A 26,085-nucleotide genomic window follows, 5' to 3' on the forward strand; every position below is an offset into this window, starting at 1 on the left:
AAAGAAAGGTTTAATTTCTTGCTTGCAGTCCTGTAGTAAGTCCTCAAGAGCAGGTCTGTTCTCTTAAAACATTTTCAGTCCTCAAAAGAATGAAACTTTTGAAAAATACCTTCCTTTTCTCTTTGTGAGAAGTTGGTTTGAGTTTGTGTGGTGAGATTTTGGTAGTGGAGGAGCAGCTGCAGGGGTGGCTCCTGTGAGAAGCTGCTGGAAGCTTCCCTGGCTCCAAGTTGGACCCACCTCTGGCCCAGGCCGAGCCCATCAGCAACAGTGGTAGCGCCTCTGGGAGAACAGAGTTAAGAGGGGGAACCTGCAGTGAGCAGAGGGATCGGGATGTGAGAGGAACCCCTCTGCAGACACCGAGGTCAGTGCGGAAGGAGGGGAGGAGGAGCGGGGGAGGAAGGGATGCCCCTGCAGCCCCTGGTGAAACGGCAGGCTGTGTCCCCCCAGCCCACGGAGGGGAGCCGGGGAGCAGATGCCCACTGCAGCCTGTGGAGGACCCCATGCCAAAGCAGGTGGATGTCCCAAAGATGGCTGTGACTCTATGGGAAAGCCCGCACTGGAGCAGTCTGTGACTGAAGGACTGCAGCCTGGGGAAAGGACCCATGTTGGAGAAGTTCGTGGAGGACGGTCTCCCATAGGAGGGACCCCACACTGGAGCAGGGGAAGAGTGTGATGAGTCCTGCCCCTGAGGAGGAAGGAGCGGCAGAGACGAGGTGTGATGAACTGACCCCAACCCCCATTCTCAGTGCCCCTGCCCTGCCAAGGGGAGGAGGTAGAGAAAACAGGGAGTGGAGTTGAGCCAGGAAGGAGGAAGGGGTGGGTTGGAAGCTGTTTTAAGATCTGGGTTTTACCTCTCATTATCCTTGTTTTGATTTGATTTGTAGCAAATTAAATTGATTTTGTTTCTTCCCCAAGTTGAGCCTGTCCTTTGCCCATGACCATAAGTGGTGAGTGATCCCTCCCTGTCCTTGTCTTGACCCATGAGCTTTTCTTTATATTTTCTCCTCCTCATCCCACCGGGGCTGTGGGGGAGGAGTGAGCAAGCAGCTTCCTGGTGCTTTGTTACTAGCTGGGCTTAAACCACAACAGAAGTCTAGAGGGATCTTGCACTGCTGGTAACCTCTTGAAACAGTGAAACAACTGTATATAAGGAAGAGGTCTATAAAATAACATACACAAAGAAACAAACAAGCCTGATTTCTAAGCAAAATTCAGGGGGTTTCACTGTAATGTAAAAAGGTTTAGTGGTGAAAAATAAACAAATGTTCTGATGCATTTTTGTGTCCCAGCTTGCCAGGATATGCCTAAAAGACATCTCTGCAGCTCTGCTAGGAAGTTAGGTTGTTGCCACCCTGAAGAAAACCACTTTTCCTTCAAGATCCACATATGAAGATTTGAACCGCATCCTCAAAAAGACTCCATTGTCCTGCACAAAGGCTTCCTGGCTCAAATATCTTCATTTAATCCATATATTTGACATTCTGTTTACTCTTAATGTTGTTTGATCTGTCAGTTGGCTGCTTTCTGTACCTTAGGATGGTGTTCACCAAAAGGGTTTAAACCAGCACTGGAAATCAATGGACTTAGTTTTAATTAACTAAGAAACTATCCGGTAATCTGAGACAGCACTTTCTTCCCCATGTTGCCTAAAGGAAAATGAAGATCATAAGCAAGTGTGGTGCTAAAAATCTCTATTCAGGCAGACACCAACAACCTGTAGCAATATAAATAGATACACAGAGAAAATCAATCAAGCAAATCACTGTTCTTTCAATAATCTGAAGAGAAAAAGCTGTTGTGTGAGAAGACCTGTAGCCTGTTATTTTCTGGCACCAAGCTAGAAATGAGAAATAAACAGAGGTAATCTCAATCTGAAAAGCTGCACATAAGTAAATACAAAGAGGCCTTTCTAATAATGCAGCTTGAAGCCATGCCTTTGCAAAAATGTGTTTCTAATGCAAACAAGAAGAAAGAGTACCTGATATATAGATTTTTCTGGTATCTGTAGTTTCTGAATTAGAGGGCAATTATTTTTTCAGTGAAGTGCTTTGAGATTTACTGATGAAATGTTCTGCATAGATGTAGATATTGCATTGCTGTCATCACTGACATGACTATCCAAACTTTTTGCAACCTTTGCTTCTTGCAGCCACCTTCTGTGTAATATGTCAAGATATGTTCAAGACAATTCATGGTCTGAGGCTAAAACATGTAAATATGCACTTAAAGCTCAGAGTGAAATCCAGTGTTGACAGTTTCGTTTCTTTGGCATACTGCTGCAACTTTCTGTACAAAGAAGTTTAATGTATTGAAAGACCATTCTGGGAAACTGGCCTGGTGTTCTCACAGAAGTGAAGAACCAGTCATGAATCATTCATCCTGTTTCTCCTCTCTCCTATACATGCATGGCAACAGCTATGTTCAAAGTATAGTCAAAAAGAAAAAAATAAATCCTAATTCCTACCACAACAAAATTTTGCATTGCACATTCTACTCGTGAGGAAGCATAAAATGATGTGGTAGATGTTAATCCTAACAGTTAATGCTGAACATCCTGAGGCTCTGCTAATGAAGCAAGAACATATTAGAGAACCTTTTATGTATCAGACATGATTCTTCAGAAATTGGTTCAGGACTAATAGTTGAATAAAAATCACTATATATATAATGCCAACTAATACACAGGAAATAATTACCTTAGCTTTGGAATTTCTGAATAAAAATCACTTAGCTTTTTTACTAATTTAGAATTTAATATAATCGATATTCCTGGCAAACATATACACAGACAACTAGCCCACATAGGTAAAACTGATGGGGTTTCATCACAGTGTGAAAAACTGTGAAGAGTGTTCTTGGGCAAGTGAGGCTGCTGTGAACATGCTCACAATCTGACTTATTTTATGAATTTATCAAAAACTATAGACAGGGAAGCTGTCTAATACAAATATATTTAGCAGAAGTACTTGTCAAGAAAGTGAAGGATAACCTTTAAGTAATTGTCTAATTTAGCAATGTTTTAAGGACTGAAATGGAAGGGCCTTCAACTCCATATAGACATTCTCTTTGTTTAAATATAGTGCTGACATTCACTCAAAAACTAGCCAACCAGCATAAGCAAGTTGATACCAACTTGGCAGCATTTTTGAGTGCTCAGGTAAACAATTGTCTTTTGTTAGTCTTTTCTCTATGAATTCACTAATCCATGCCCTTGGAACAAGTCTATAAGAAAGCTACAATAAAAGCAGATGGAGAAACTGATTAAATTCCTACACAGAAAGGTCAGAACAACAGAGGTACTGATCTTCTTGAACTTCCAGGTTCAGCCATATGCATTTTCCATCTGGCTGCAGTGAGAGTGAATGGGAGATACCAAATGTAATAACGTCATTCACACTGGGAAAAACTGAGTGTTCTCACTGAACTGGGTGAAGCCACAAACTGAATCTGAACCTTATGTATGCAAAGTCTCAGGCCAATGTGGTAATTAATAAGGTCATGGGCTTATGTATTACTGAAATAAAACTAGATACAGTGATACCAACCAGCCCATGAAGTCACATTTGTGCCTTACCTATAAGCATTGCCCTCAGATTGTTTGTTTGTTTGTTTCTAAATTTGACCTTTTGAAGACTGACGAGTTGCCTATTGAGGAGTGATATGGAGAGTGAGCTGCCACGAATAGGGCCGTGCGGTGAACCAAAAGGCTAGAAAAAGCATAACTGCACTCAGTGTTAGTGTTACTTCACAGCTTCTTCTCAAAGGTTTTTCAGAATATATTGAACTTCTAAGTCATTTGGTATCAAGTTCCTCCAAAAGGCAACAGGTTCAGAAACTTATATTCTAGTTTACAGGCCTACTATGGTCAGTAAAAAATTTGTTAAATATTTAGCATGAAAACAAAAGTGTAGTTCAAAATAGATGTTTGTACAGATTCTCTTCCATGGCTTGATTTCTCCTTAAAAGAAGAAGAAAATGTCAGTTTGCTAAGGTTTTTCGTATTCTCTAACATCAGACAAAATAGTTCTAATGCTTTTGTGCCACCTTCTTACTTGCCTCTAGAGATAGTCAGTGACTTTTGAAGTTGCTTGTCTGATGTGAGAAAATATCAATCTGAAAACTAAACAGACTGTTTCTCCTCTTCTGTCAAAGGAGGAAGTGGAATATTATTCAAACCACCCCAGAATATGATGCCCCTTTTCACTCACAAGTAAATCGTTCACAATATCTCAAAATATCTGTTCCATGTTAGTACATTCTGGTTACCAAGTACAAGTGCAAGTACAAACTTGCCAAACTTCATGATGGTATATACTAATCTCTGATTTATTTTTTAGGCAACAAAGGACTACATGAATCTCTTTATTAAACCTATCTGATACTACACTGATGGCTATGAAAAACCCTGAGTTTGTGGGGATAATTAGTTATGTAAGGTAAAGCAGGCTCTACAGAATCTTCTGCTCAACCTGTTTCGTAGCATAAATTATGGGTCCTCACTGCTATTTCTTTGCCAAGGTAAATAGTGTGGGGCAAAATGAGCAATCTACGTGCAGGAGGTAGTGATTTTAACAATGTAGAAAAACTGGTTAGAACATCTTCACATGAATCTAGTACTGAGTTACATGGGCTGTTTTTAACATTTGCAGCTCAGGATATCCTTCAGAAAGTAAGTGAAATAGGAGATGTCCTAAAACCATCCTGAGGTTTGGATTTTTTGTTTTGGGTTTTGGGGGCTTTGGGGGGGGGGGGGGAGGAGGAGCAAAGAAGAAGTTATTTTTAATTATAACTAATGATGAGCAAAACAGTAGTTTTCATTTCTGATGGATGCAGCTTAACTGGGAGAACTGAGGGGAAAGCACACAGTGCTTCCACAATGTAATTAATTTAGCAACAAACATACAGATGCATCATTCAGACCATGCAAGCCTTGCTACTCTTAGGGCAAGACAAAATGACCCAGCAGCAGCTTGGAGAGCAGCTCTGTCAGACCTCACATATGGCATGTGAGTTTGCTTCCCATATTACTACCAGCAGTCAGTTTCCATCATCCACCAAGAAACTCACTGGAAACAAGCAGGTCTCATTTATGGAATCAGTATTGCTGTTGTCTGTTCTGTGTAATTACTGGAAGGAAAAAATTTTGAAGGAATTGCTTGAGGTAGGGTCATATTTTTTTCTTCCTCTTTTAACTTTAGGGCTTTATTCCCTTCCCCTAGCTCCCAAACAAAAGAAATCAGAAACTGGTCTTGTGTTACTTCTGGGATTCTTCTTTGTACATGCCTTTTGTATTCATAGCTTTGGTTTGACTCTGCAGATGGGTAGGGCAGCACCAGGCCATGTTTACTGCCAAGGGCACATGACTGCAGTCTACCTATAGTGAGGCAACATTTGGGAGACTAATGCAAAGTAATCATTCTGTCCACAGCACTGATGGGTCTGGCACAGGCTGCTTGCAGGAGTACTGCGATTATGTGTACAGTAACTGGAATGTAGTGCAAAAACCAGGAGTGGAAATTATGGATAACTCTTTCCCTAATCATTGTGCAAATATTTCCTGTGTTAAGAAAACACCAGGTTGCAGTCAAATAGTGTGCATGGAGAACGCTCTCTTTGCAGTGGCCGGCATGACTGATGATTAGGGCTATTTCTTCAATAGGCAGCATAAAGAAGATTGCTAAATGAAAGAGTGGTTGCCTTATATAGATGGTAGTGTTGTCACGAATAGCAGCATAACCTGCACATGATTGGGAACCAGTATCATGTATTGGTGATGGCAGGACAATTATAAAATCCAGGTTCCTTTTAACAATGACAAATTTTCACCAGAATCTTTCTTGTTTGCTCAGCTATTGCTTACTGTGTGAACAAGGCTGTTACAGCAAGCCCAGGGAAGGAAAGAAGAAAAATATCTTAAAACCTGATAATTAGCATGCAGGAAAAAACATTGCAGCCATTTCCTTCATTATGTCCTCCCTGCAATGTCAGTCACTAGGACAATCATTTTAATCTCCTGCTCTTTCTGATGCTATTGCATAGGTGAAAAAACTTTCTCCCTTGTAGCCTGAAAATAAACAAAGCCTCTTCAGCTTTCTGTAAAGAGAATAGAGGTGAGGGTATTCCTGGACATAAAAAAGCAGATCTACCACTGGGGTAATATGTCTCTTGTGGTTTTGAGAGGGTACTTTTCTTCCCAGCACTTCTAAATATAACTTCCATGAATGACTCTGGTGGTCACTGGTTCAATTTTTTATTCTTTATGTCATTGTGAAACCAGTTCTTGCAGTAAAGACAAACAGTTTTGTCAAACTGGTTTACTTTCTTCTGTAAAGTGTTCCCAAACTTGTGAAGTCTCATAAGCGTCAAATATCTGCTCCTTTTATCTCATTCCCACTTAAGTATATGCCCTTCTAACAGGCTCTTCCCTCTGAGACATTTTCCTTTTCTGTAAGCCTTTAGCACCTTTGCCTTCTATTCTTCCCCATGAAAAGTGGGAATTAAGAGCCAATAGTACTTAAATTCTAGGTCAGAAAATGTTTTGGTATCTAATGTTTTTTGCTTTCCAACTCATCAGAAACAGAAATTATTCATATTTACCAAAATCTGAAATGAAGTTTTTTCTGGTTTTTGTTACATTTAACAAGCTGAAAAATCCATTGCCCATCCCATTGTTTGTGGCTTTCTTAATAGATCTCAGCTCACTACTTCCTGTAATACATTATTACTGCTTACATGCTATTTCTGCAGGAATACAGATCAGAAATAGCTTGACACTAACCTCCAAGTTGCCTAATATCTATTCATCTGTGAAGCATTGCACAACTCATGACAATACAGTAAACATCTCCTAACCTACTTCACTGAGATCCCCAGTCTTGTTCTTCTACATTTCATTGTGGGACTCCTGGTAGCGATCTGTGTTGGCTGTTGAGAAATGCAAGGTATTTTGGAACACAGACTCTCAAACATACAAGAATCTTATTTAGTTATCTTCAAGGATGGAAGCCTCCTGAGATGCCTTGCCCTGTACTACTTTTCTTGTGCTACCAAGGCCTCTGTTGGTAGGATTCTCTTGAAGATTGTGCCAAACTATTAATCAGGCTGTGCTGTATCTTTCATTTTGTAGCATATTAGAAATCTAAATCAAAGGTTTTAATTGCTTTTATAATATGTGATAGACTGGTCTGAACATTTGGATCTGGGTCAGCTGTGGCTGGAAAAAATATGTGTGATATACACCTGGCATTCAGATGGCCATTTTTATGATTCAGCCTAATCAGGACTAGTTAGATCACAGTTATTGAATCTGAGACACCTATTAAACTGTTTTTGGAAAAAGAACAAATAGGGAGGGCTGTAAAATGCATTTAAAGGCTTTGCAAAAAAAGTTTGAGTACTTCAGCAGTTTGAAAATTGAGTATTTTAAGTATTAACCATGAAGTATGTCCACATGGCACAAGACAATGCTGTGCAAATACAAGGGAAAGCAGTTAAGCTAGTTGAAAGCAGTGCTGTGCATTTTTCAAGAAGCCAGCTGAGGCTTTGGCATGGAAAAAAGGCATTAGAAATAGTGATTCAAAAGCTGAGGGAATTTTTGAACACACTGACATAAGCTTTCAAAAAGCATCAAGCTGTACACCTTTATGTCATACTTCTGCACTATCTGAATTTCACCAGTAAGTAATCAAACAAGCATTGTCCTCACACATTGATTAGTAACATCCAAATGGTAGTTGCTAGAAATTTCTATGATTACCAGGAGCTGTTCAGTAGATAGTATCAGCTATGCCTTACTACAGAGACATCGACAGTACCCGTTGCTTCACTGTAATCTAACACAGCCTTGGTAGGCATCACATTAATCTGCAGTTATTTCTTCTAGAAGAAAGTGGTCTTTTCAAATAGAACAAAACTTCAGACTGTTAAAAAAAAAAAAAAAAAAGAAAAGAAAAAAAAAAGAAAAAGATTAACTCTGTGTTTTGCTATTCCAGACTAAAATACAGAAAAATACTTTCAAAGCAGGTATGTTTACTAGATATTTTTGCAAGTGTGTTTTGTATATATCTCTGTACTCTGATTTCATCACCTGTTTTCAGCCCACTAAAAGTAAGGTGTGCCAGACTGTCCTTGGATTGAACTCCTGAATCAATGAGAGTTTTGTCATACTGGGAATAGAAACTTCCAAGGAGCTGGTTAAAACACTACTAGTTTTAGTAAATTACACTCTTTTCTCTGAGCTGCCTCCTGAGTATTTCACTGAGCCTGGTGTAACCAGAATTTCCAGCTTGGCTAAGACAGCCCTAGGATATTCCAGCATCCAGCAGATATTTTTTTGCTATTTTTCCATCTTACATGGAGGAAACAGGATATTCCTGCTCTCACCTTAAGCCATGCCTAGAAATGCATCCATTTGCAGCGTGGTAGAAGGAGACAGGGACTCTGGCACAGGGTTGTGATATGATGCAAGTCATACGTTTTGCTACAAAACAAGATGAACACAGTATGTTCTGCATTGCATTACATGGTTAGTACGATGAGTCCACAAAGCTTATATATTCAGTCAGGTAACCTGACACAGGCCCCACACAGATGACATAACACATGCTCTGTTTTCTTTACTCTGGTTTCTTTGGCTGTATATATATATACTAGAAAAATATTTAAATACTTTTCACTACACAGCAATAGCTGTAGGTAAAGTAGCATCAGCAGGAAACAGAAGTTCCTTCCTAGCTCCTTGAAGTAGTGCCTGAATTTTCTCATTGCAAGTATGAACTATCAAACTGCTCTTCTCTTGGCTGATAATGCTCATCACTAAAATTTGATGACACTTTTGGAAGAAACATGTCTACTAACTCCACTATATTTTAGTACAGCTAACTAAATTCTACTTGTTCAAGATTCCCTTCTCAAATATTGTCCTGGTTTCAGCTGGAATAGAGTCAATTTTCTTTCTAGTAGCTGCTACAGTGTTATTTTTTGGATTTAGTATGACAATAATGTTGATAACACACTGATGTTTTCAGTTGTTGCTAAGTAGTGTTTATACTAAGTCAAAGATTTTTCAGCTTCCCATGCCCAGACAGGAAGAAGTCTGCAGGGACACAAGAAGTTGGGAGGCAACACAGCCAGGACAGCTGACACAAACTGGCCAAAAGAATATTCCATACTGCGTGATGTCATGTCCAGTATATAAACTGGGAGGAGTGGGGCTAGGATGAATCACTGCTTGGGAACTAACAGGGCATCATTTGGGGAGTGGTGAGCAACTGCATTGTGCATTCTTATTTTGTATATTTCACTCCTTTTATCATTATTATTGTCATTTTATTATTGTTATTACTATCATTATTAGTTTCTTCCTTTCTGTTCTATTAAACTGTTCTTATCTCAACGCATGAGCTTTTTCCCCAGTTCTCTCCCCCATTCCACTGGGAAGTGGGGGGAGCGAGCAGCTGTGTGGTGCTTAGTTACCAGCTGGGGTTAAACCATGACAAATATGAACTAGGTACAAATCATAACAAAAGAAAAACATGTCTAGTATCAAGGACAGCTTAAGTTTTAGCTGGATCACAGCAACCCATAAAATTTTTAACATTACAACTATTTGACAGAATGAGATAGATGTCATCAGTTAGACTTCTGAGAAATCACCTAACCACGTAGTTCTTAAACAAATACTTCCTTGACTTACTATTTCTCAAGATCTTTGCTACTGAGAGGATTGTGAACGTTATGCCCAAACCTACAGGCGCTGAAAAAGAGGACATTGCATGCCATCTTGTGGACATCACAAGAACATCAACATTTATTCTGAAACGAAGGCTTTATTAAAAAAAAGGGGGGGTGGGGGGGTGGGGGGAGAACACAAATATGTATCTCCTTAAGTGCGAATTATAACCTGATGCATAATTCACTACTGTCAGGAAGAAACATGCTCTGGAAAAATGTAATTTGGTTTGGTTTGTTTCTTGCTCTTTAGCTGAAATAAAATAACTCTAATGACCATGGGGTCACATTGTCAACTGTTAATGGTCTGTCATTAGTTAAGCAACTATGTCACAACTTTGGGATTTGGACTTAATATCCAAGGTCACTTCCATTACAAAGTATCACTGAAAACACATTTTGTAACAGCGTTCTCTATATGCCCCGAAACAGCAGAACAGAATATATGCAGTAGTAGCATACTTAGGACATCTTTGTTTTCCACTTTTCTTTCTTACATATATACTACCACAACTCTGTTGCTCAGCTACAGCTACACATACAATGATTCTGTCAGTCAAAGCTACTCAAACTGAAGGAATGAATTTAAATGTTAGCATGAAAAGGATGGTGGGGAATTGGGATAAGAGAAAAAAGAAGAGGGTAAGTTTGAAGCAGAATCACTTTTAAAAATAATTTTGACCTTCTTATGTAAAAGTTTGCAACCACAGCTTCCATGAACCAGTAGCATTCAGTGTTTTATAGTATGACATACAAGTCAGTTTCTCAGGACAGTTCCCATTTTGAAAAGTTATTTACTTGGAATGCAATTAGATATAAGCACAAGTCATAGGTGTTTACACTGCTTTTCCCCCATTAAAAACAAACAAACAAAAAAAGGCTAACAGAATTAGAGGTAAGTCCTGAAATATTTTTGTACCTTCTATCAAAATGGTAAAATTAGCAACTGTGTTCTGGAAGAAAAAGGGAGAAATATTGGAAATTCACTTCAAGGACTTTGGTGTTATTTCTAGTTATAGATATGTGTTTATAGACAAATATGCTTATGTGCAGCATAGCAGTGCTGAGTGAGACCCGAGTACTCAAATGGCATATATACCACTGATACAAACAGACTGTCTGCGGGCAGGGTGTCTGCTCCAATACTTTAGACAGATTACAGACATTTTTCACACTTAATACTACTATTTTGAACTCCTGCAAACTCGATTTATTTGAGCTGGATCAGGGCCATGTAAAAGAGAGTGTTAAGCACCTAAAGACATTAAAAGGTTTATCAACACAGCTACAACATGAAGAGAAACTGGAAACAGGAAATGAAGGAAGGGAAATGCTGAATTACCTTTCGCTTTCCTTTAAGTATATAAAATGAGCACAGGATGAGCGTTTACGTCTTGATGCCTTTTTTTTCCAGAGGAAATCCCTGTACTACCAGGGGTAACGACAGAAAAGAAGATGTGAGCAGGATGGCAAATCAGAGGGTAGTAAAAATGTTCTTTTTTAAGTAAGCAACTATGGTTCGTTGCTATCATGTAACAAAAAGATCTGTTCTCAGAGTTCTTCTCAAATACCTGCTGTGCTCTGAAGCATTTGACCTGCTCTGAAAGAGAAGGCAAAACCAGAGCTACCAAGGAAGAAGAGATCGTTATTTCTACGTACGGGCGCAGAGTGCAAAGACGTAGCTCTACAGTTAAGACGGCTAAGATGGGGCAACTGCCAGTCACCCTCAGCAGCTGTTGCCGTTGAGCTCTCCTCGCACGAAGGCTGCCGGCCCCGCCAGAGCCAGCTGCTCCCCGAGAGCGCAGCCTGACGAAGCCTGTCGGCAGCAGGGAAGGACACCCCCGTCAGCTTGGCGGCCGGCGACGGCTCGCCCCGAGCCCTGCCGCCTGCCTGCCTGCCTCCCTGCGGAGACACCCCCCGGTTCAGCTCCCAAAACCAACGACCCCCTTCCCGCCGCGCAGGCTTTCCTTGCCGGGGCGAGGCCCCGCCCGCGGCCTGCCCCGACTCGCCTCCCACAGCCGGCGGGCGGACGGCGGCCCTCCGGCCGGCCCGAGAGCGCCCGGCCAGCCTGTGACACCGGGGGGGACGGGACGGGACGGGGCGGGGCGGGGCGGGGGGGTACCAACGAGCCCGTTTCAGACCCAGCGCGCGGTGCGGGAGGGCCCCGACCGGGCCGGGTGGGGTGGGGAGGGGAGGCCGCCGCCTCACGCCGCTCCAGCCGCCTCTGCCAGCCGGGCCCAGGCGCTGCCCTGCGCTGCCCGCGAACCGACGCGAGGGGCGGGGAGGGAGCGCGGCCCCCCAACCCCCGCCCCCCTCCGAGCTGGCCTCCGCCACCCGGCCGCGAGCCCCGCTGAGCCACCACGCCCACGGACGCAGCTACACGGCAGACTGAGCAAGCGCAGGCACCGCCCCCGCGGTAGGGTGGAAGCCGTTGTTATGGGCAAGTCTATTCTTGGAGGGGAGGTAGGTGCCTGTCAGAGAGCTGGATGACAGGAGAACTGGAACGCCCTTCCTAGTTGCTCCCCTCTTTTTGGTAGCGCCTGGAGCAAGGTGGTGCAGAGAGCTGCCTGCGGCCGGGGCGGATCGGGGGCTGCTGGCGGCTCTCGGCGTCGCCGCGTGCCCGCCTCAACGGCCGCTGTCGCCATGAGGCACCTGCCCTATTTCTGCCGCGGGGAGGTGGTGAAGGGCTTCGGCAGAGGCTCCAAGGAGCTGGGCATCCCCACCGGTGAGCGGGGTGCGCGGGGGGACCGGCCCGCGGCGGGGCGGGGCGGGGGTGACGCCTCCCGTGAAGGGCCACCGGCGAGGTGCTCGGTGCTCGGTGCTGGGTGCTCGGCGCGGCGGAGCCGGGCCCGGCCCGCCCCCCCCCGCGCGGGGCCGGCGGTCCGCAGCGGGTGGTCCCTGTCCCGGGGCCGCGGCGGGGCTGGAGCGCAGCCGCCGGTGAGACGCCGGGCGCGGGGGGGCTCCCTCAGCAGCCCGCACCGCTCGGGCCGGCTGAGCGCAGACGTGCCGCGCTCCCGCCGCCGCCGCGCCGGAGGGGCAGGGGCGGCCGGCCCCGCTGCCGGGGAGAGGAAGGTGGGGAAGCCCCTAGGAGGGCGGGCACGGCCGGCGGTGCCGAGGCTGCGCCGCGCTGCGGGCAAGCCTCGCTCGTTCTGGGAATAGGCTCGGCTTGTTCCGCCTTAGCGTTTTTCTAGCGTTTTTGTTCCTGCGCTGCTTAAGAGTCTTGCACCCTCTTCTGTGTCGTTTTTCCTCCGCTCTGTTAAGCAGTTTCTTTCAGTCTTGGGTTTTTTTGTTGGTTGGGGTTTTTTTTTGTTGGTGGTGCTTTTTTTGTTCGCTTAATCATCTGACGATCGTCATGATGATGTACAGGATGTAGATAAGTGATCACATGCACGGCGTTGTGGTGTGGCAGCTTGGAAAATATCTGCTCACGAGAAAGGGAGTAGGCATTGGGAATAGCTGTAAGGAAGTAAGTTCGAGGGGAATTACGCGGAGACTGAAAAAACAGAGCAGGTGGACTTGGCCTGCGAAGAAGCACGTTTTCCTATTGCTCATGTCTGCCTCACTTGTCTAAACACATATAGATGTGTAATTCAAGTGAATTTTGGCCTGCCTTAAACAGACACTGAAGTCAACAGTCATGTTGCGCCACTCCTAGCAGACAAGGAAACGTTGTAAGACCAGCCTTGAGGTGCTGGATTTCTGACAACATCCGTTAATAATCTCTCATTTTTCCTCTTGATTGTGTATAAATCGTGTATTGGTATCAGGGGATAAGGGAGGGAAGCTGTTACTGCTTGTGAGCTTTGATAAAAATTCAGTAACCATAAATTCTTTTAAATCAACTTGATGTCTTGTGTGAGGAGATCTACTCACATGAGAAGTAGAATAGCAATTTTGAAAGGTTTGGTTCAGTCAGAAGGGTATTTATTTTACTGTAAATAAGTAGTTTTTTTCAAAGAAAATCCCATAAGTCCACAAATGCCTCTGAAAGGCAAGCTGTAGAAAATTGACAGGGGACTAAGTAACGATTTCACTTATTTCTACATGTTTTAGTTCATAAGTAATTATTTTACTAACAAGTAAATAGTTCTGAGATGCTACTTTACAGTCCAGAAGAAACCTGATTTTTCTTCCTCATCTTTCACCATATCAAAGCTGTGATAGTTATCCTAAGAATAAAATGCATTCTGACTGCAAATATTACATGTTTATTAATTATTACTGCAGAAGAGGATGTGTATAATTATAAAATATAGTATGCGTAAGAGAAGTGATAACTCTGGTATTACGACAGGGACTGAATTTCATGAAGCTAGTTTGTGTTTTTTACTTTGCCAGATTCCACGTTGCATCATTCTCATCATCATCGGTATTATCTTTGTAAATAGTACCTAGGCACAGTCTGGCTTTTAAGTGTTTGAAGATTCTGTTATGTCCTTGACTTACACGAAGTCACTCACACTTTACACTTTCTAAAATTTTTGCAGCTAACTTTTCTGAGCAAGTAGTTGAAAGCTTTCCATCTGATATCTCTACTGGTATATACTATGGATGGGCCTGTGTTGGAAATGGAGATGTGCATAAAATGGTTTTGAGCATAGGATGGAATCCTTTCTATAAGAATATTAAGAAATCAGTGGTAAGAATTTTGCTTTGTGTGGGATTTTTATTACAATAAATAAGCCAGATGTTGAATTTGAATAAGATAAGCGGAATTTGATCCATAAATGATATCTAGAAATTCTGTTTACTCCTAGAAGTGTATTTGATATCTATATCATATGTCTGTATTCTGAAAAGAAAATATTCTCAGTAGCCAGAGAGTAGGTGAATAAAGTTTATTTTCTTCTTTCTGTTCATCAGTACTTAAATACTTCCAAAATAAAAATATAACAGTATTTCTGAAATGTTGGTTGCTTATGGTGCTAATAGCTAACTAAACATAAGCTTGATAAATGCATTGAATTTACTGGCTATGAGAGCCCTAGCATGAGCTGGAACATACTAATCTATTGTTCTCTGCAATCTATCTACATTTCAAATACACAATGTTGGGGCATCTTAATTTGTAATGATTTTTCTATTAATTCTTCTCTTAAATAACGGAATCCATATATGAGGTGCTGTGGCTTGATGTACAGAATAAATATTTAAAGGTGCATAATAACAGGATGGAGTAGTTGAGTTAAAATCCTGAGTTGTGACAGCTGTGGTTTTTCTTGCTGTCAGGTGGTGGTGCTTTTCCTGAGTCTTGCAGGGCTCTGCTTTAATTGTTTAAAACACTTTTATTTGGGCACGAACTTCTGGTTCTAAGGTTCTAAGTGTCCGAAGACTCGATAATGTGCTTGTCTTATGCAAACATATAGTTTTAAAAATTTTTGCAGCCAACTTTTTTGTGCAAGTAGTTAAAAGCTTTCCATCTGTTATCTCTGCTGGTATATACTATGGGTGGGCCTGTGCTGGAGAGAGAAATGTGCATAAAATGGTTTCGAGCTTAAGATGGAACCCTGTCTCAGTCTTCACTCCTTGAATTTTGTCATTCAGTTCCCATGTGAGTTGGTTGTAAAAAGCTCTCCTTAAGCCAACTATTTCAATTGATGCATCAACTTAATGATGAAATATTAAGCTTTGTGTGTGATTTGCTGCATTGGAAGTCTTACCTCCTAGAAGCGGTGAAGCATTTGTCCTGAGTAATGGCTTCTTTTTTTTTTTTCTATCAGAATACTCTTGATTAATTTTTCTTAAATTCTCCTTCCTAACATAAGCAAAAGCCCTAGCCTCTTGCATTATACATGCTAAATTAAATGTCCCCTTTATTGGTATGTGTTGGGGAGAATTTGAGTTAGGGATATTAGCTGTACATCCATCCTTACAGTGAGGGAAATAAACTCGAAGTTCATCATAAATGCCAGCTTTTTTCTCTTCCTTTAGGAAACGCACATTATCCATACCTTCAAAGAAGACTTTTACGGAGAAATTCTTAGTATAGTCATAACTGGATATATTCGACCAGAAAAAAACTTTGATTCCTTAGGTCAGTATTGCAGGTCTCCCTCAAACTAGTGTCTTATTTGTCTTATTCATGCCAAGTACTGTGTCTTCACTGTCTCACTGTCTTTCTTTCCATTATGAGGTGTTTTATCTGTTAACCTTTGAAATTTCAGTAAAATGTCTTCATAAGCTAAATGTACAAGTTGGTTTAATTAAAAAAAACCAAAAACATACCCTCACATCTGCTAATGTATCATATTAAAAAATTGTATTGTTGTGTCATTTGTCTGAGGAGTAATTTTATAATCATGGGGCTAGTTGTGAAAGCATCAGTCTAGTCTGTTAATTTATTTTTTTAAATGCAGCTGTGTTAGAATTGAAACAGTTCATGAAACTTGATCTTTTGCTAAAATGTGTTTTGGAACAAGGAGAGGATAGTGCTTAGAATGGTGAAAAATCCAACTCTGACATGTTTAAAAAAAAAAAAAGAAAGGCATTTTAAAACCAAAGAATTTTGCCTTTCAAACCTTGTGGTAATAATTATATTCTACTTCTGTGATTGTTGTCTGGTATTCTGTGGTACCCGTTATTTTCACTTTCTATTGTGTGTTCAGAATTCAAACCAACTTTTAGATATCTCTATTCTTATCTTTTTCAGCGGCACTTATTTCAGCAATTCAGGAAGACATTGAAGAAGCAAAAAGGCAGCTAGATTTACCAGAACATCTTAAACTCAAAGAAGATAACTTCTTTCATCAGCCAGAAGGCAAAATAGTGAATAACCACTAAGCAAACCAATACAGCTTTTTTTAAATTGCTTTTTTTCCCTTTTTTTCTCCCCTGTCATGGAGCTTTTATATTTGCACTGCTTTTATAGGTACATTGTTGTCATATGTCTGTTTAGGTAACTGAGGTTGGAACTAACCATACGAGATGATTTTAGTTTCTTTGTTTTAATTCACCATTAACCCAGTCATGCAAAAGGAGGTCCTTACAGATAAATTGTGTATCCTAAAGTTACCGGTTGCTCAGAGATCCGAGCACATGCAAAACATGACCAAAGTTAATCGTGACTTCTTCTGACACTAAGGTATGGATAGTTCACTTAAGTGAAGAATGCCTGGTTTTAATATACAGAATTTTATTCCAACCTCATTTCCCAGTTTTTTGTCATTCTTACATTTGCATTTTAGCTAGCAGCTTAGAAAATTTTGCTATTGATTGAGTCAGAAATTTCCTGTGGTGCAAGAAGCCAATGATTAGATAAAAATAGCAAGATTAATTCTCTATAGTTCTTATTTTTTATATGCTACACAGCTGTCACAGTTGAAACTGTTAATTGAAATTATTTATTTTAAGTTTATTTAAAATGGAGGAAATCAGTGTTCCTCATTGAGTTACTGGAATCTGAGATATACTTCTTCATAGTTGACTGTACAAATGACAACACATGACCTGTGTAGTTTACTTCTGAGGAATTGTTTCACTGACTTCAGGAAATAAATAACAGTGTGAAAGTTTATAAATTTTAAAGGTTCAGGCGCAAAAGATGCAGAAACATTATAACAAGACTTCTGCTCACTGGGCCTTAAGGCAAAAGAGGTAATGAAAGGCAACTTTTCATTTTATGTGCTGCTGGTATTTGTCATAAGCAAATGGGGAGAACTTTGGCGTTATTCACTACACTGGCAATAAAATTGCTGACTTCAAGATTGACGTTGTAAGGCATGAAAAAATCTCATCAACTCTCTGCACCTAGTGCAGGTAAGAGCCAAAGTTTTGGCTCACCAAGTGAATCAATACACAAATGAAAGCCTTTTGGGATTCATGGAATAACATACCAACACTATAGTGTGTATCAGTTATCTATTACAAGTAACTGCAGCCAGTCCTACTCTGAAACGTTGCGATAAGTAAAAAAGGAGGAGGTATTTTCAGAATTGATAGTGATTTGGAAAACACTTCTTAACATATGTAATGAAAATACTTATATGTAATGTATGATTTCAAATCTACTCTTTCTCCTCTGATAAATTTTCTATCCCCTACTTATTGAGTGGAACTAGGTAAGCTGCAGTGACTTTGTCATGTTCATAATCTTTTGACGTCAGCTTGTGATGTGGCTGGAACATTTTCTGAAGTTCAGAATGGTTCTGTGGATATGTCTCATCTGTAGTTCTGTTTCTGAACTACCATGTACATTTTGGAACGCACAATTTCTGTAGTGTCCTTTTATGACTTTACTCCTTGTCCTATCCTATTTGAATCTTACTTTTCACTCAGGGGTTTAAGAGAGTTTTAACAAGGTAACTGTTTGGGTCTTTGTGGCAGGTGCGGTCAAGATGTTAGTTCCACTTCATATTGTTTCAACTTTCAGCCAATACCATGGGATATTATTAGGGAAGAGGTCTTGAGCAAATCAAGGACTCGTGTTTACTCTGTGGGACTTCAGGAGAAAATTGATTTCATTGAAATGAATTGTTTACCAGTGCTGTTGATAGCAGAGACAGACAGAATACAGAATTGGTGGGGGGGCAATGGCAGTTACCAGCAGTAAAATATACTTTCTTTCAAAGGAGAACAAAATAATTTAGTGGGTGTTTATTATATAATGTGTTGGAAACTGTATTTCCAAAAAGTCCGTAAAAGAATTTTCCTGCAAGAGAGACAGTTTGGTATTTTACATTTTTAAATGGAGGGATGAAGGGAGAATTTTTTTTTTCTCAAAGATTTGAGGCATTCTTGAGATTGTAATAATGTCAAAATCTTGTATTTTTTTTTAAGAATAAACAAAAGCCACACTAGTCAACTGAATATATTGTCAAGCATATATTCAAGGAATAGATTGTTGTTCATCATGGTACTGTAGCTAAACACTCATATAGCCTTCTTTAAAATTGTTTTTTTGCCAGTAACTTCATGTGTCTGTTGTGGAAGCCATGGTGCCTTAAGCTGGTTGTCTGAACAATACTTTTCTGTATCTGCTAGTAAATGCTACTATAAACAATTCAATTAATCGTTTGGTTATAGAACTACTGGGCTATCAATAGCTAACAGTGGCAAAGGGAAAACTTGAAAAACTGTTAGCTCGCTCTCAAATCTTAGCTGATGTGTGATGTATGGATACACTAAATAAACTGCTCTTCATGTGTTTGTCTTCAAATTAGAGAAAATGTTAACTACATTTGTTTGGCTGAGTGTACCTGTCCGCATTATTTAAGAGAAAATGTTATATATCAATTGTTTAAGCTCAATACATAATTCCTAGCACAGTATAAACTTTATGAAGGGTTATATTTTTGTATTATGTACAAATAACTGTATTTATTTCAGTTGATGTTGCTGCACTTACCATTAATAAAGGAACTGTAATTGACAACATTATCCTTGTTGCAGGTTTCCTTTCCTTTGCCATGCTTGGCAAAGTTAATTGTCTCATTCTTATGCAAAGCTTTGTGGCATTGACTGCCTAAAAAGCTAGACTGACAGGAAAGAGTAGTGAGATGTTGTTCAACCTTCCTAGGAGAGTCAAACCTGTAACTTAAAACACATTATCGTGGCTCTGGCCTCTTGGGGAAAAAGTTTCTCTTGTACTTTCACTCTTGGCAACTGCTTATGTGTAGACCCTTATATAACCTCTGCCTAGCATCACTGAAGTTGTATCGAGAAAGAATGTACCATAGCAGTGTAGGCTGGTATCTGTCAGAAATCATGCTTTTAACAGCACGGTGCCCAGACTAGAGGTATGGTTTTAAGAGAAATCCTCAAGCACCTATGCTGTTCAGGACTTTAACACTCAGCACTATAATTTCCAAGTATCAAATTTTCTACTAGTTTTCTCCTGGAGTTAAACCAAAAAATATCAGAATGCCTTCAGATGTCTTTTGTAATGAATATGCTTTATATAGAGGTATAACCTTTTTTCCATACATGCTTATGTTTTCTGAAGGGAGAAGAAAGGCGTAAAAAAAACCCAAACCCCAAAACCAAACCTAAGAAGCAGAAGGCCGCACTTGCTAGTGTGATGATTGGAAAGCTTATGTTATCTACTCTTCCAGAAGAACATTTTGGTAGAATTGTGGCCTCTTCTGGTTTTTAAATGGGCTGGAGCTTTAAAAACATTACTAACAATGGCAGTTATTATCTAATTAAATGCATAACTGAAGGTAATGATCTTTTTCTTGATCTATAATGGTTGGGAACAAATTTTGACTTTTTTGTTTGTGACTCAGAATAACCAAGGGCTTAGTATCTTTTACATGTTCTTAAATTTGCAGTTGGTTTGCTTCCAAGGTGCTAAGATTTGCAAGTGAAAGAGGAAGGTACAATTCAATGCAATCAATGAATACAGTAAGATTTGTATTCAGTGTTTTTGTTTCCTAATGAAGGGATTCTAGGTGAGGCAATAAGTTTTTTGCATAAGGACCAGGATAAAAAAATGGAACAAAAGAAAAAAGGTATTAAAGATGATGTTAAATGACAAGAGAAGAAAGGATACAGCAAAATTTTCCTGGTGATTTTGGTCATGGCATATGCAGTGAGCAAGGATGGAGGAACTTGAAAAAAAACTGAGGAAGAAGAGTTTTAACAAAATGGTTGTTGAAGTGTAGAACTTCAAATCTTCATGAAAAAGACAAGTCCTTATCTAGATGCTGAATAGGTAATACAAATAAGGAACAATAAAAGAACATTATTTTCCCTTTTTAATACTCAATTGAATGTGTAATATAAATCTGCAAAGTCATGCACAGAAAAGATAAGTACATCCGTTTTGTTGGTCAGCCTCCTGCTTAAACCTATTCTGAAAAGGGAGAGTGGAAAAAAGTTGTAATTGCTGCCTACTTTACAATGTTATTTTTGTGGTTTAACCCCAGCCGGCAACCAGGCAGCACACAGCTGCTCACTCACTCCTCCCTGCTCCCAGTGGGATGGGGAGGAGAGTTAGAAAAAGAAGTAATACTTGTGGGTTGAGATAAGAACAGTTTAATAACTAAAGTAAAATAAAATATTATAATAACAAAAATAGTAATGAAAAGGAATAGAACCAAAAAAAAAAAATAGAACCCAAGAGAAGACAAGTGATGCACAATGCAGTGGCTTACCACCCACTGACCAAAGCCCAAGTAGCGATCCGCCCCTCCTAGCCAACTCCCCCCACTTTATATACTGAACATAACGTTCTATGGTATGGGATATCACTTTGGCTAGTTTGGGTCAGGTCTTTTGGCTGTGCTCCCTCCCAGCTTTTTGTGCACCTGCTTGCTGGCAGAGCTTGGGAAATGGAAAAATCCTTAACTTAGGATGAGTGATCCCTAGCAACAACTAAAACATCAGTGTGTTGTCAACATTATTCTTGTGCTAAATCCCAAACACAGCACTGTATCAGCTACTAAGAACTAAACTCCAAACACAGCACTGTACCAGCTACTAAGAAGAACATTATGACTGTCCCAGCCAAAACCATGACAGTTATATACTTTCCTAGGGAAATATCTTCCATTGTGTTCACAAATAGTGAAGTCTTGGGAGATTTGTTAAATTCCGTTTTTAGATGTGTATTAGGCAACTCCAAATATTCCTTAGCAGTAGGAAGCAACCAATAAAAGTAGGAACGTGTTACTTGGAAAGAGAGCAGAAGTTACATGTGCTTATGATGTCTACCATTAATTTTGGATCTTAATATCTATAAATTTATCTAGTTCATTGCAAATATATATGTCCAACCAGAATCTCTGTCATCTCCTGTTTGATTGCAGAAGTAATATCTTGTGTATCTATCTGTACATTCTTGAAAAGGTAATATTGCTATGAAGATATTTTGTATTCAATTGATTCAGCATTTGAAATGAACTTTTAAGCTCTAATTCCTAATCCTAGCATATTTGGTATTGCCATATACCTACTAAATAGAAAAAAAAATGAGTCAGAGTGGAAAAAACATCCTTCTGAACCCTCAGGACATCTGTCTGTTCCTCATCAGCTTGCATGTTTGGTTATTCCTTAAAATTCAGACCTGAAACCATACTTGGGTTTATTTAGGTTGAGGGTAGATGAAAAATCTATGGTTAACACAGCTCTATTCTGCTGAACAAATGTACCTTTCCCTCCTTTCCTTCCCATATATAAAATGCAAATACCTATTTCTCTAGAAATACCTGTCACTTGTTATGAGAAAGCCAAATGTCTCAAAATCCATGTGAAATGCTTCTATGGTAATTTACGTAAATTCCAGCCTGACTCCTTAGCCAGAAGTCATGTGATGGTCATACAACACTCCAAGGCAATTTTATGGTATACTGCAAAAATGTAGTCTGATTTAGGGACTCGCATGTGGGGGAAGGAGAGTTGGGCCTTGAGGCACTTAGAGTGTAACTCCTACAATGTACTTTCATTCACTTCCTCTCTAGCAAAACTTCAGAATAGAGTCATGGAAGAGGAAAATTTTCCCTATATAAGTACACTCCATTGGAAAGAGAAAGGATGAAGAGCACTGGTAGCCTACACTTCCCTTTGAAATCAGGTCACTGGATTACATGAGAGGTGAGTGGGTGGTAAAACTGTGCGGAAGATGTGAATTTACAAGATCATTTTGAAAGAGCATTATTAGTGAGAGAGTAATGAGAGATAATTGCCTAGGAGAAAAAAAGTACAACTAGGTAAAGAAGAGCTTAGGGCTTGGGAAACTCCATGGATAAATTAAAATAGCAAAGAAAGGGTTACAGGGTGAGGAAAGAAGAAAACAGAAAAAGTCCCTGAGTTGAAGAAAAGCTTGTGAAGTGTTTTTGGGTTTTTTTAAATGCATTTGTTTCATTCAGAATTTCTTTCTCAATATTGTGGCTGGAGAAGGCAGGAGGATAGAGGGAAGAAGCATTGGTTCTGTGGGATCGGGATTTGTGGATTTGAGCAGCTGTGGATTTGAATTTCTCTAGGTTTTTTTTCAGGACAGTATAAAAGGCACAGACTCAATAAGTCCATAAAACAGAAAGCAGTATTTCAGATCCTTTTGTGCTGTGTTCTGTGTGCATTTATTATGGGTTTCCTTGGTTGTACTGTTTTCTGTGAACTTTCTCCAGATGTGTCAGTGGCTAATGAGCAATTCTCTGAGTCAGTAGCTCTTGGACAAATGGCCTTTTATAAAGTTTATGATTCTTCTTGGTCTCCCTGTGCACTCTCAGTGGGCAGCTCTAATTGAAAACACTATAAAATTGATATGGCTCTGTAGGTCTCTGGGCAACCTTGACCACTATTTTTAAAATGCCACTTAAAAAAAAAAAAGTCTTTCTCACAATTTGCTTCCTCATACTGTGTCCTTCTAATGCTATCCATTAGTTAGTTGTTGCTCTCTCAAGAAGACCCCTTCAAGGCAATTATCTGCCATCTTGTAAAACATGGACATTTTCACCCTACCCATACAGCATAAAATCATGCAGTCTTCCTTCTGCCTGTTAGGAGCAAGCTTCTAATTTGAGCTGTCATTTGAATGCTGCTAAAAGCACTGCTTTTCTGGGGGGAAAGAAGATACCAGTACTGCTTCTCTCCTGCAGCTGATAAATTCAAAACATTGTTGAAATGTTATGCCCAAGCCAAAGGAATGAACCTCTGAAAAGAACGGTGTTGTGGTTTAACCCCAGCCAGCAACTAAGCACCACGCAGCCGTTCACTCACTCCCCCCCACCCAGTGGGATAGGGGAGAAAATCGGGAAAAAAAGAAGTAAAACTCGTGGGTTGAGATAAGAACGGTTTAATAGAACAGAAAAGAAGAAACTAATAATGATAATGGTAACACTAATAAAATGACAACAGTAGTAATAAAAGGATTGGAATGTCCAAATGATGCGCAGGGCAATTGCTCACCACCCGCCGACCAACACCCAGCCAGTCCCCGAGCGGCGATTCCCTGCCCCCACTTCCCAGTTCCTAAACTGTACGGGACGTCCCATGGTATGGAATACCCTGTTGGCCAGTTCGGGTCAGCTGCCCTGGCTGTGTCCTGCGCCAACTTCTTGTGCCCCTCCAGCTTTCTCACTGGCTGGGCATGAGAAGCCGAAAAATCCTTGACTATAGTCTAAGCACTACTGAGCAACAACTGAAAACATCAGTGTGTTAGCAACATTCTTCACATACTGAACTCAAAACACAGCACTGTACCAGCTACTAGGAAAACAGTTAACTCTATCCCAGCTGAAACCAGGACAAACGGGCATTTGAGAAGAATTCAGGCTCTTCATTTTTTTGGATGCTGTCCTGGGCTTGGCTGGAGTAGAGCTGATTTTCACAGGAAGCTGGGAGGGGGCACAGCCAGGAGAGGTTATTATTGTACTTCTCTCCTTGTGTTGTCCCAGTAAACTGTCCTTATCCCAACCTACTCGGTTCTAATTTTTTTTTTTTTTTTTTTTTTTTTTTTTTCCTTTCTGATTCTACTCCCCATCCCACCGGCTTGGGGGTTGTTACCGAGTGGCTGCATGGTGCTTTGTTACCAGCTGGGCCTAAACCATGACAGTTGTGTGCTTGGAAGTGTAGTTTTGTTCCAGTCTTACTTGCACTATGTAGACCAAATTATTTTAAGAAACAGATTTGGGTTTTTTTTTAATAAATGCTTATTTGGTTTTTTTGAGGGTTTTTTTGTTTAGTTTGGTGGGTGGGGGGTGTTTAATCATCCAGGGTTACTATATATACAAAAGTTTTTGTAAAATAATGATGATGTTAGTCTGAGAGCCCATAAACAAAATGCTTGCAACATCCCTTTCTTGTAGGGATTTAAGGCTGCATAGGTATACCTTGGACTAAGCCTTTGAAATTTGATAGGAGTCAGGTTATATAAACCATTAACAATACTAAAGCATAGTATTAATCCAAACAAGTGTAGGAGACCGTATCACAAACAGTCTTTTTCAGAATCATACTTTGAATTTATTTTTCATTCTTTTTGTTTCTTTCTGTGTTTTTCCTGGAGAACTCCTCCAGATAAGAACTTGAGTTGAAGTGACAGATCAGATGTGCCTTTCCAAAGTACCTTGTTATTATATTGCTTTTCATAAATATAGGTCCTTATTTTGTCCCTTTTAGTCTGTCACATGATATTGAATTTCTCTTTCTTATTGAAAGTGCAGTGATTAAAAGATTAAAATGCAGAGTGGAGTCCACAGAACTCCTTCAAAGTTATATACAGAAGAATTCTGAGGTCTTCAGGAGTATCTAACACACACACAAAAAATCCATTAAGGAATTACACCATAAAAATTAGCCTTTCTCACATTTAATTCCTTTATAAAGCTGAAGCTAAATCTAAGTGATTAACAGTTCTAGAGCTGTTTATTCTTGGAAATGTAAAGGAGCCATTCCAAGGCTCAGTCTACTCTTTTAGCCACCTGGCCATGCTGGCAACAAATAACAGCACTTTCATGGTGGTTTCATGCAAAGAATTTGCTCTTTCACAGCAAGGTGCCATAAAGAGGATCCTTTTCTGTAGTATGATGTATTGTATTTCTGTAATGCTAAAAAAATCATGTTGTTGTTTGCCTGTAAGTTAAAGTACCCACTGAGTGCTACGTATTCTCTTTGCCATAGCTTGAAAGTGCTGAACCATTTAAAAGATAAATGGAAAAATTCTGTTGTAAATGCTCTCTGCTTATTTCAGGTCCCTGTAGCCCAAGAAGGTAGTTAAAAAGGCAAAAGAAGTAATTTTTGCCAGTGTACTTATAGACTGTATTTCACTTTGCAGTAAATCCAAAATCTGTGTGTGTGATGAAACATTATTTAACAACCACTGGAATTAAGATTAATTGGAGGCTGATGACACATAAAATATTTCAGATGGTTTTAATACAAGTGAATACAATGGAGGTACTTGGAAGAAAGTCACAACCATAAATCTTTAAGATCATGTCATAGATGCAGTATCCCTGGGAAACATTCTACAAGATTATGAGGAAAAACATGTTGGCTTTGAGGAGCACAGGTGCACCAGATGGTATCAACAAAGAAAATCTAGGTAAAATACCTATTGTATCATGAATTGCTTTGCAACTATAATTCCATAGTAGTAAACTACTGGCACGCCATCCCAGTGACATTCACCATGTAGACAAACACACTCATCTTGTTTATCTCTGCATGTTTTGGTAGTGATGGGCATGGTTCTTGATAAGTGTGTGTGTGCACAGTTTCAGTAGATGTTTGCAGTAGTTTACAATGCATGCACATACGTACTGGGAAAGGACTTGTTCTCTGCACAATGGACGGAAATGTAATCTCTTAAGGAGCATACATCTAGAGTGCTGCTTAAGAGCCTACCAAGTACTTATGTAAAGCCTTAGAAAAACAGTATGTTTTTAGAAACCATGCCCCTCTCATGATATGTATTGC

The 26,085-nt window shown here is 40.1% G+C and overlaps 1 protein-coding gene and 1 long non-coding RNA gene across 2 annotated transcripts; one reads left to right on the forward strand and one right to left on the reverse strand.

The window, feature by feature from the left end:
* Positions 1-7,813: 7,813 nt before the first annotated feature.
* Positions 7,814-11,713, reverse strand: LOC126036129 (uncharacterized). The gene is made up of 3 exons (XR_007505100.1): positions 11,389-11,713; positions 8,383-8,479; positions 7,814-7,919 (listed from the first exon to the last, which is right to left on the reverse strand). It is a non-coding gene; the product is annotated as an uncharacterized LOC126036129 (long non-coding RNA).
* Positions 11,714-12,161: 448 nt separating this feature from the next.
* On the forward strand, positions 12,162-19,111 carry RFK (riboflavin kinase). Its single transcript, XM_049795517.1, has 4 exons — positions 12,162-12,454; positions 14,217-14,368; positions 15,661-15,763; positions 16,379-19,111. The coding sequence occupies exons 1-4, from the start codon at positions 12,373-12,375 to the stop codon at positions 16,507-16,509; spliced, it is 468 nt and encodes a 155-aa protein (XP_049651474.1). The 5' UTR covers positions 12,162-12,372; the 3' UTR covers positions 16,510-19,111.
* Positions 19,112-26,085: the final 6,974 nt, after the last annotated feature.

This window comes from Accipiter gentilis, chromosome Z (assembly GCF_929443795.1).
Source record: "Accipiter gentilis chromosome Z, bAccGen1.1, whole genome shotgun sequence".
NCBI lineage: Eukaryota > Metazoa > Chordata > Aves > Accipitriformes > Accipitridae > Astur > Astur gentilis.